At 36.2% G+C, this 10,538-nt stretch overlaps 2 protein-coding genes across 2 annotated transcripts; both read right to left on the bottom strand.

Moving 5' to 3' along the window:
* LOC125231701 (respirasome Complex Assembly Factor 1) lies at window positions 1-2,936 on the bottom strand. Its single transcript, XM_048137234.1, has 4 exons — window positions 2,751-2,936; window positions 2,564-2,667; window positions 2,236-2,365; window positions 1-1,721 (listed from the first exon to the last, which is right to left on the bottom strand). The coding sequence occupies exons 1-4, from the start codon at window positions 2,850-2,852 to the stop codon at window positions 1,674-1,676; spliced, it is 384 nt and encodes a 127-aa protein (XP_047993191.1). The 5' UTR covers window positions 2,853-2,936; the 3' UTR covers window positions 1-1,673.
* A 352-nt stretch (window positions 2,937-3,288) lies between these two features.
* Window positions 3,289-10,309, bottom strand: LOC125231788 (mini-chromosome maintenance complex-binding protein). Its single transcript, XM_048137362.1, has 9 exons — window positions 10,079-10,309; window positions 9,803-9,985; window positions 9,166-9,516; window positions 8,515-8,761; window positions 8,098-8,215; window positions 5,341-5,520; window positions 4,735-4,978; window positions 4,234-4,398; window positions 3,289-3,599 (listed from the first exon to the last, which is right to left on the bottom strand). Exons 1-9 carry the CDS (start codon window positions 10,181-10,183, stop codon window positions 3,390-3,392), a joined length of 1,803 nt encoding a protein of 600 aa, XP_047993319.1. The 5' UTR covers window positions 10,184-10,309; the 3' UTR covers window positions 3,289-3,389.
* Between the last annotated feature and the right edge of the window lie 229 nt (window positions 10,310-10,538).

Genomic DNA, 10,538 nt, shown 5'->3' with positions numbered 1-10,538 from the left:
TTAAGTTATAAAAACTTTTATTAAATCAACCATGTTTGTTCTTAGAAACATACTGGAAACACAGGGCCTCGCGGGCTTAATAATATTAGAAACAAGGAAATACATTCATTATTGCATCAATATAAAGTTCACATTGCTACCACTCTACAATTCAAGTGACAATCATTTTATTCCCATATTTTTAAGATTCCTAAGAATCTATTGTTAACCCTGCTGGACGGAGCAGGATTATGCCCTGTCCCAGTCGCCAGATGCACAATAATGTAAAATTGAGTCCCGCATAAGCCTCTATGTGCACTGGTGATGCTGTTGGCTGTAGCCTCGGCGAGACTTTCCGGTGACGGCCACAGCCAACCACGCCTGTCAGAAGGAAGGTTGAACAAAAATAAATTCAGCCACTTATGATGTACAAATAATAGTCTGCAACTCTGCATGTAGAATGAAAGTGTGAATAGCTAATGGAGAAATAACAATCCATGATGGCTATATAAAATTCCCATCAAAACTTAACAATGATATTCTGCTTAAATAATTAATGCAAATTCTGGGATAAAATAGTTGAGAGGCAAAATAATATAATAGATGGACTCTTCATATATTTATTTACATTGATTCTGTTAGTAACAGCCTGAAATATTTGTAATTGGATGCATGTACGCTAGGATTCATGAGCAAGAGTAGCCTGTTTAAAAAGTGGTTAGTGCTAAGTTTGCATCAACTATTTTTGGTAGTGACGATCTATGGGAGCACCATATTTCATATAGAACTTGGCATGACAACTGAGCATTTTCAAACTATCAAAAGCACTTTATCAAAGGTAGAAATATATTTTAAGTGTCCCATTTACAAGTAAAATTTTTAGAATATGCCTACAAAGTTTTAGTATTATTATTAGTGACTCACAGGGTTGACTGATTTTTGGAGTAGCTAATATGTACACTAGTACAACATGGATTTCTCATTAAATATCAATTTACATTAACCATTTTCAACCTCCGAATTTTGAAAGCTTATTTTAGCAGCTCCAATCAATCAAATAATATAGATTTAAATATGAAGTAATATCAATTCCAATCATAATTTTCATTCCTTATACCACCCAACATTCAAAAAAATAAATGCCTGCTTTGAATGAAACCAAACTACATTTTTAATCCAAAAGAAACCATATGAAAACCCCTGTAGCACAAACTAGTACTTTTTCTGCATTTTTCTGCAACTATCAACATTGATCATTCTTAAACAAAGCACAGAAAATAGAATAAGGAAATTAGATAAAATGTAGATTGCTCTAATATACACTTATCATAGAAGTAGTTGATATCATTGGTGAGTGTGTACAGGAAAACATCCCACTTTGTTGATTGCTATAAAGCCACTTTGTGAGTTTATTTATATAAAGATACAAGTAACTCTCGCCTTAATGGTAACCGACAAAGTGGGACGTTTTACTAAACACGCTCACATGCGAGGTATCTAACAACTTATGATATTTTTTTTTTACACTTCATTGCATAATACATTAGAGTTACACAGTTTTTGCCGTTTGCACATTTTACCATTACAACACATCTTCAAGTATAAACTCTTTAACATATTGTCTTCCCAAGCTACTAACAATACTTGTACTTAGACTACATAGTCTGTCTGTCTGTACTTCACACGGGTGAACCTCATAAACTACTGCCGTGGAGTCCTGTGTACATGATTATCCAAGTGACCTGAAAATAATCACAAGATTTTTAACAGATTTGTCAATATTAGAAGCCATTTGTATGTTTTAAGTACCAAGAAAAAAGCTTTGCTGAAGTTAATAACTTTCTACAGTAAAAAGAAATACTAATCTTTATTTTTAGTAAAGTAGGTATATTATTATTATTTTTACTTTTATTTATCTTCCTTCTTAAGTTAAGTTTATTTTTTATTATTATTTATATAATTCAGGCAGGCAGTTGAAAAAACAACTGATATGGCCTGTATCCTGGTATCATATTCTAGGTTTATCTCATATTATTATGTTTGTCTAATTTGTTCTTAAAACTGTTGATGTCGGGTGCTGAGACTACTTCCTCTGGTAGCTTGTTCCTGTTGTTTGACATGCAGATTTTTTGTAGTTTTAAGTGGTGCCCTCTCAGTCGGGTATTGGTGTCTCTTTTGATATAGTATAATTTTATTGTTAGTTTGTGCAAAAAAGTTTAAGTAAATAAAAAATACTTTAACAAAATATAAACTCACCAAAAATCCAGCAAATGACGTCATAAATCCTTCCTTAGTTATTTCCCACATACCACCATACTCCTCTTCATCTATGTTTTGGAAATTGTTCACATAGAAGTATATTACCGCAGCATTCACTAACACAAATCTGGAGAGATAAGAATACACAGGTAAGCCATTTAAACCTGCCATGAACTGGAAAGATATCAATCTTTGTAAGGTTTAAACAAATACAAAATTATCTCATTTTTCTTACAGTATCTTGCACAACTCATAGAGTCAATTAACAGGATATATCTAACCCAATTAAATAGACGCTAATCAATTTGGGACAATGATTACTTACAATAATAATCCCAGGAATCCTTTCAAGGGGAGTAACCCCCAACACAACCCCAAAATTATGCCGATGGCTTGTCGCATCCAGTAAATAACGTCGAGGAACTCATCCTAAAACATTAATTATACATTATAGGACATTGTTAGTATGTTTTTTGTCACAAAATTACAAATCCCGTGATCGGAATCCTAACCTTATCGGGCCATTCTGCGTTCGCTTCGAAAATCTTCTTCCAAACAGATTCTGTGACTTTCCCTTTGTTGGCACTGTCAGAAGATTTATTTTTAACGGACATTGTGTTATCAGAGTGTTTTACTCTTTTTTTTAAGTTAAAATACACTTCATTAGTCTAATCAATAATCGCTCATAAAATGTTACACGTCACTGTGACATTGACAACAATTTGACAAGGTTGTGATATAGTTACCAGGAAAAAAAATTGAATCACTACTACTTTGCACGCAGGGCCTGTAGCTTGCACGTAATACTTGAGCTATAAGAAGTATTTTTTTGTGTAAATTCAAAAATCTCCAGTGTCTGACAAAAACAGGGAGAATAGAGGTATGACAAAAAGCACAAAAATGAGGTTTTTTTTCAGATCATTGAAGTCATTGTCAAAATTACACTCTGGCAGTGCCGTTTTGTCTGTAGGCAAAAGTGCGTTCTGTGAAAGTTAGTGACGATGACGGAAACGGAAGGGCAGGTAAAATGTGTAACGTTTAAAGACGGTATCAAAAAATAAAAACATTTAATAAATCACTGGTTCATGCTTAAAAATGCAATAAAAAAAGTTTCGCAAAATGATCTTTTAAAGATTCGAACAGTTTATTTTTTATATCGAAGGCACTCTATTTTTCAGCCGGTGCTGTAGTTCGGCCTCCATGGCCTTGGCGGTGTCCCAGCAGTCCTTGTTGAGCGTGTCGTGTCCGCGCGACAGACTGACTAGCCGGGCCAGCACGAGCAGCCGGTGCAGGTCGTCGGCTGTGACGGGAGCGTCGGTGGTCGAGCTGCGACGCATCTCGATGAAGTCGTCTTCTACAAACTGTAACAATTTTATAGTAATATTAACAGGGAGCAGAAACAAACTAACTATGGAAGCAGTGAGCAGTCTTCTATGGTATCTGATTTTTTTTAATTATCCTACTTGCATGTAGTTGAGCAACGAGATTTTTCTGTTAAAGTTCATAATGATATATTGCACAATAATTTATACAGGTTGTTTGGCGCATGACCCGACAACATTTTTTGGGGGGTTTGTGGTGTCATTTCCTTCATTTACGGTCTTGGAACCTTGGTCTTAGGAGCCACGATTTTGGAGATACGACTTTTTTTCCTTATTCATACAAAATCTCTCAATTAAAATTAGGTTAAATTTAAATTCAGCTTAGTTGTAATAAAAAGGCCCATGACCATGGCCCACGAGCACGTTTGATGCTGTAATTTGTAAGACTAAAGTTTGGGGCTTCGAATATCACATTTTGGATGATATAGGAAGAAAAGTAAAAAATCGTATCTCCAAAACCGTGACTCCTAGGACCAAGGTTCCAAGGACAAAATGGAAGGAAATGACACCACAAATCCCCCAAAAAAATGTTGTCGGTTCATGTGCCAAACACCCTGTATAAAGTGTTTAATGAACTGGTTAGAACATAGCAGCTTTTCCAGAAACTAGTTACCTTCAGATCTTCTGTGATGGTGTACTTGACTAGTTTGAGGTTGGTGAGGTAGGCGCGGATGAGGTTCATGATGTCCTCCTTCAGGTAGTAGGTGGCGGCCTCCACGATGGCGTCGAAGATTTCCAGTGAGGACTCCTCGGGCCGGAGTGGGACGTGATAGTCACTCTGCAACAAAAATTGGTCATTATTTTACTTTTTTACTTACAACAGTACCTATTTTATAAACTGCTTCTATCAATGTTGTCAAAGATTCCGCCAACGTCAAGGTTGAGGAAGGTGCGGGATTTATGAAGATAATTGGCCGGTAAACATTGGAGCAGATCGGATGAGGATTGAATATAGGTCTGTCTAAAACAGAACAAGTCTTACGAGGATTTACAAGGACAGTTTATTTAAAATTACAGATGACTTTGCTTTGCCCTTACTTCTTTACTGTGCCACACTCATATTTGAAGTTCTACTGAACTCACATGTTCTAAAATAAGCAAAAATGAAACGTACCGGTAATAACGATTTCCCCTCTGAAAGTATCAACACAGCCACATCCGACTCGAAGTCCATCTGGTAGTACTTGAAGTCGTACTTGACTTTCTGCGTGTTGATCAAGTTGCCGAGGGCGGATATGTTGTGCACGCCGGCGGCGTCGAGGCGGCCTTGCTCCATCCGGGTCTCGTCGAGGACGAGGTGCGTGTGTTTGCTCAGTTGCAGGATGCCGCTGGTTAGGCGGTTGCATTCATAGTCTTTTCTAAAAAAAAAAAAAAACAAACATTAGTCTGAAAAGTGCTAAATGCCAATTTCTAAGTTAAACAACCTAACCTAACCACGAAATTAAACTTTTGAAAAAACCCCGATCGCGACATAGTAGACCAATTTTCATGAAACGTGGCTAAGAACACTCCCGACTAACTCAGCTTTCAAACAAAATAAATTAAATCGGTTCATCCGTTCGGGAGCTACGATGCCACAGACAGACAGACACGTCAAACGTATAACACCCCGTCGTTTTTGCGTGGGGGGTTAAAAATCGGTCACTATGTCGCGGTCGGGGGTTTTTTCAAAATGTTAATTTTGTGGTTAGGTTATTGATTTATAATATGTACTACTTACTTGGGAAGCAGCGCCATAGTATTCATGTTGTCGACTGTGAGGGGCAAGTAGTAGCTCTTGGTGACGAACTGCTTGATGATGTCGTACAGCTGTCGCGCGTACTGCGGGTACTTGCGCGTCGGCAGGCTCGAGATGTTCAGGCAGAAGGACCCCAGGGTCAGCGTCTCTTGGCGGAGGTAGCTGGAGAAAAAAAAACTATACTGGCGCAATCAGTAGGATGAGTAGCGTTAGATTAGATCGTGTTTTTAGGTTGTCGTTGTTAGGTTCATTAATACGAATAGGCATTGTCGCATTTATAATCGCTTTTCTTCTGACAAAGTAAGTTTGGCACAAAATGCGTGGCAAGGCATAATTATGCCGCGTGTAGTTAGTTTAACATTTTGAGAGCTGTCGTAAACACAAACATCAAAGTGCAAGCGAGTGTGTATGTGTGGATTGAGTGAGCACCTTCCGAAAATAAAAAAAAATATGCTGATCATTTAGTAAAAGTTCTAAAACAATTGTAAAACGAATCTCTAAATTTGTAAAAAGATAAATCAAAAGATACAGCCATTAACATGTGCTCACTCAGTTCTCACAAACTACCAACGAAAACAGTGAATATATTCATTTAACATATAATATTTATATACTAACATTTAGTAAAAAATAGGCCAACCTACCTCTATAAATATTAGATCACCTAGTTACGTATTTAATTTTTTACAAATAGTTTCTTATGCTCACTCAATCCTCACACTTTTGAAAAGCCGAATTTTGATGAAAAACATAAGATTTAGACCGCTATTACATGTGTATAGTTTAGTAAAAGTGAAATGGGAATTTGTAAAATACAAAACGAACCACTAACGTGTCAGGTTTTTTTATAATAATTTTTTGTAAGTGCTCACTCAGTCCACACGTTTTGAGAAAGTTAAAAATGTAAATATCTTACGATTTGTAGCACCTAAGACACTCGAAAGTACTTCAACATTTAGTAAAAATTTTTACTAATTCAATTCAATTCAATTCAAAATATCTTTATTCATGTAGGCCTAGTTACAAGCTCTTATGAATAGTTCATTACATATATATTATGATCTTACTACTAAATATCCACCATCTAATATTTTAAATTCGTTGTCTGGTTTTAAAGATATTCAGACATAACTTTTCTCATACAAATGTATCAAGTAGGGTGACCACACTATGTCGGCTCCTGATTTTCCCCACCTTCCCATTGTCATATTGAGATTGGGGAGTTTCGTTCAATTTTGATAATAGTTTATATTAAACTAATACCATATTAATTCTCCATCTGCAAACTGTTTTTAGGTTATGTTCTTGGCCTAGTGATGATGTGTATTGTGTAATTTTTATCGACGTCAGGATAAAAACCATATCGACATTCATGCATTAAAAAGGACATGAATGATAATTGGCAAGAAACAAAGAATATAATACTTCACTAGTAAGAAACCAGAACCTGGTAATCTAATCGTGCTAACAGATGAGCGTACCGGATTTGTAAGTGGGAGCGAGAAAATAATAACTATTTCTCGCTCCCATTTACAAGCTAGCAAGCATCCATATGGATGACCTTGGTGCGGTACGGCGCTCGTACGGTCATGTGTTAGCTAGCAGCTTTACAGCGTGCGTAGCCGAATGGCATTACTCCGACGCCAAACGAAAACGAAACGCCGTGCCAGTTAGTCTGGCTCTGTCGCGCCAGTACGCACGAGCGATATAGATGTCGATATGGTTATTATCCTGACGTCGATAAAAATTACACAATACTCATCATCACTAGGCCAAGAACATAACCTAAAAACAGTTTGCAGATGGAGAATTAATATGGTATTAGTTTAATATAAACTATTATCAAAATTGAACGAAACTCCCCAATCTCAATATGACAATGGGAAGGTGGGGAAAATCAGGAGCCGACATAGTGTGGTCACCCTACTTGATACATTTGTATGAGAAAAGTTATGTCTGAATATCTTTAAAACCAGACAACGAATATAAAATATTAGATGGTGGATATTTAGTAAAAATTTTTACTAAATGTTGAAGTACTTTCGAGTGTCTTAGGTGCTACAAATCGTAAGATATTTACATTTTTAACTTTCTCAAAACGTGTGGACTGAGTGAGCACTTACAAAAATTTATTATAAAAAAACCTGACACGTTAGTGGTTCGTTTTGTATTTTACAAATTCCCATTTCACTTTTACTAAACTATACACATATAATAGCGGTCTAAATCTTATTTTTTTCATCAAAATTCGGCTTTTCAAAAGTGTGAGGATTGAGTGAGCATAAGAAACTATTTGTAAAAAATTAAATACGTCACTAGGTGATCTAATATTTATAGAGGTAGGTTGGCCTATTTTTTACTAAATGTTAGTATATAAATATTATATGTTAAATGAATATATTCACTGTTTTCGTTGGTAGTTTGTGATAACTGAGTGAGAACATGTTAATGGCTGTATCTTTTGATTTATCTTTTTACAAATTCAGAGATTCGTTTTACAATTGTTTTGGAACTTTTACTAAATGATCAGCATATTTTTTTTTAGTTTCGGAAGGTGCTCACTCAATCCACACACACACCAAGCGAGTTAATGTAAACCTCAGAAGTTTTAAAGGTACATTGTCAGCACCCCCATAACACATAGTTTCTTAGAGCTCAAAGGGTTAAAATGCATCTCAAGACGCGAAATAGTCGAAGAGAAATCGTTTAATGGTGGGATCAAAAGTTTTAGAAACTTACACGCAGGCTATGAGGTGGCATATGAGGTATTCGGCAGCGAGTTTGTCTCCCAGCAGTAGTTCTGTGAGAGCCTTTAGTAAATGCTCCCGCGCTGTGTTGGCCTCTCTTAACACTGTGTCTGAAAACAGAACAAAATAACTTACGTACTTTGGACGGAAACAAGACAGGTTTATCTTCTTTTCAATAGATATTATTTAAGGGTTGTGTTTGTCCTAAGACTCCTAGGGTCATCAATCAATTAATCATCAAATTCATAGTTACCAAACAAACCACACCAAACAATTGCTCATCAATGCCATAGATCAATATCAATTGATTGGTTTGGTAACACCCTAATTTAAGGGTGATGGCTATGAAAATGTTTCAACTCTTCAATTCAACTTCATGCTTTTCAAGTTTACCTAATCAAAAACTTACTTTGATCAAACTCTCCTTCAACTAGTGGGTTACAATGCTCTAACTTCTTCACATAAACTGCATGCAATCTCGGTACAAGGCTGGGCGGCGGGTTGTGTGTGATAGCTTCTACTTCGTTCTCACTATGTGGGTTGACCAGAGGGTCACTCTCCGGTTGGAACTCGCCGGACAGTGCTGGGTCTACGGATAGGAATCCTACAACTTCTATCATTTCGTTTAGCTTTAGTTGGTCATCTTCTGTGTATACCTGCAAACGATAAAAAACTATGTATGTTTGAGGAAATTGATTCTTTAGCAATTCCAGTATGTGTGTTTAATTAAAAAATCTGATAAGAAATTCACTAGGCAAAGATTATCATTATAATGAAACTTATACAATGCACACATATGTAAGCACCCCCCCTTGGTGTTGTCTACATTGACTAGTCATATGAACTCCCTACAATCCGGAATACTGGGCCTACTGGGAGTGGCACAGATATAGATATGTAACCAATAAAGAAAAAATAAAATAAATAAAATAAAAAAGCCTTTTATTCTAATTGCACTATTACATTTTTTTTCTACATTATTTTTTATTTAATTATGCTGGTGCATTAGACCCTTTTTGGGTGAAGGCCTCCTCCATCGATACCAATAAAGATAACTCACCTTAACTATACAAGACTGGCTGGCAACATCAGGCAGTGGGAAGTTTAACAAATGTTCCCGAGAAACAACATTTGCTGCTGCAGCTTCCGTCTCCTTAGTCCTAGGCTCCTTATTCGTAACCTCCTCTACAACTTCCATTGCATCATCCTCTGTCTCATCGTAGCTCCGTTTCAGCTTAGTGGAAGATGTGAGACGTTTGGAAGTGTTTGGTTGCTGCTTCAGGTGGTTTAAGTGGTTCCGCCGGTCCTCAAGTTGCTGTGCCCACTCATTTAGGCCCGGCATGGAAACTACAACCATTGTTTGACGTTGTGCACTCTGAAGGTTATTTGCATAGTTGATTTTCTCATTTTCCTGCAATTACAATTATATAAATTAAGTATATTTTCTTGTAAGTAGATTGAAGCATTGATTTTGAAACAATTAACAATAAAAATTGACACTAAGGTGAAGGTAAACCTAAGAATAACCATCAAATATAGATAAAACTTTTTGAAAATTGTTATCTGGTCTATAAATATGTTAAAAACTAATCTACTCTTTTAAATCTATAAGGATAAGGGACAAATTTTGGCAAAACGTCTTTGTGTATTTTTCATTACTCAATTAAAAACATTGTCTTTACAATTACATTACTTACCAGAATATTAGCAGTGTCCCGATATTTTCCCGACTTGCTCCTAACCTCATTAGTCTCCGAGTTGTACACTTCAAACTGCTCAAAGTAGAACTCCGGGTTGTGCATGTCTTGGATCATGCCGCGGAACCGCACCAGCGTCCCGTCGGGCAGGTTCTGAGAGGCATTCGAGTTTATAAGGGGTATCTGAAAAGGTTAACCAAAGGTCACAGTAATTGTTGAAAAAAAAAACTATTGTCCTGACTTAAATTAAAAGTAAAATCGTAGAAGATAGATTACCTGATACCAGTTAGGTAATTTTAGCAGGTTTTCTTTCCAAGTTTGCTCGTTTGCGAGCCATGAATCCGGAGTTACAGTTTCGAAACAAGAGGCAGTGTCGTGCATTTTGGGAAGCAGGACACAATTTAGAAGAATATGTTGCACTGACCTATGATCATTAAAACAAAGGATATTAATATCTTATTTAATTCACGTATTTAATTGTTTATCTCTGTAAAATGTGTGCACAAATTGACAGCGCGCCAAATAATCGAGATTGTTTATGATTTTAGTTTTTTTGGGTGTCGTTGTCGTTACCAATTTATTGACATTGAACATTTTCAATCAGTTTCATCTCCAAAATATTATTATATTTTTCATAATTTTATGCATGGAGAGAATATTTCGGAAAATATTTTTTTTACTATACATATAATTAAATATCTTTTATTGCCTTATACTACTGTGGGTCTACTTTGTC

Source organism: Leguminivora glycinivorella, chromosome 12 (genome assembly GCF_023078275.1).
Source record: "Leguminivora glycinivorella isolate SPB_JAAS2020 chromosome 12, LegGlyc_1.1, whole genome shotgun sequence".
NCBI classification, from domain to species: Eukaryota; Metazoa; Arthropoda; class Insecta; order Lepidoptera; family Tortricidae; genus Leguminivora; species Leguminivora glycinivorella.
The sequence above is the reverse complement of the archived record's forward strand: the minus strand, read 5'-3'. Positions and strand labels throughout refer to the sequence as shown.

What these genes read in the sequence shown, in the direction of transcription:
- LOC125231788 (XM_048137362.1), bottom strand. Translation starts at nt 10,183, where the DNA reads ATGCACGACACTGCCTCTTGTTTCGAAACTGTAACTCCGGATTCATGG. An exon ending in AATTACCTAACTGGTATCAG is followed by an intron (nt 9,986 to 10,078) that starts GTAATCTATCTT and finishes TAACCTTTTCAG; the next exon opens with ATACCCCTTATAAACTCGAA. An exon ending in ACTATGGCGCTGCTTCCCAA is followed by an intron (nt 4,979 to 5,340) that starts GTAAGTAGTACA and finishes TTTTTTTTTTAG; the next exon opens with AAAAGACTATGAATGCAACC.
- LOC125231701 (XM_048137234.1), bottom strand. Translation starts at nt 2,852, where the DNA reads ATGTCCGTTAAAAATAAATCTTCTGACAGTGCCAACAAAGGGAAAGTC. An exon ending in ACGCAGAATGGCCCGATAAG is followed by an intron (nt 2,668 to 2,750) that starts GTTAGGATTCCG and finishes TTAATGTTTTAG; the next exon opens with GATGAGTTCCTCGACGTTAT. An exon ending in CGTCATTTGCTGGATTTTTG is followed by an intron (nt 1,722 to 2,235) that starts GTGAGTTTATAT and finishes GATTATTTTCAG; the next exon opens with GTCACTTGGATAATCATGTA.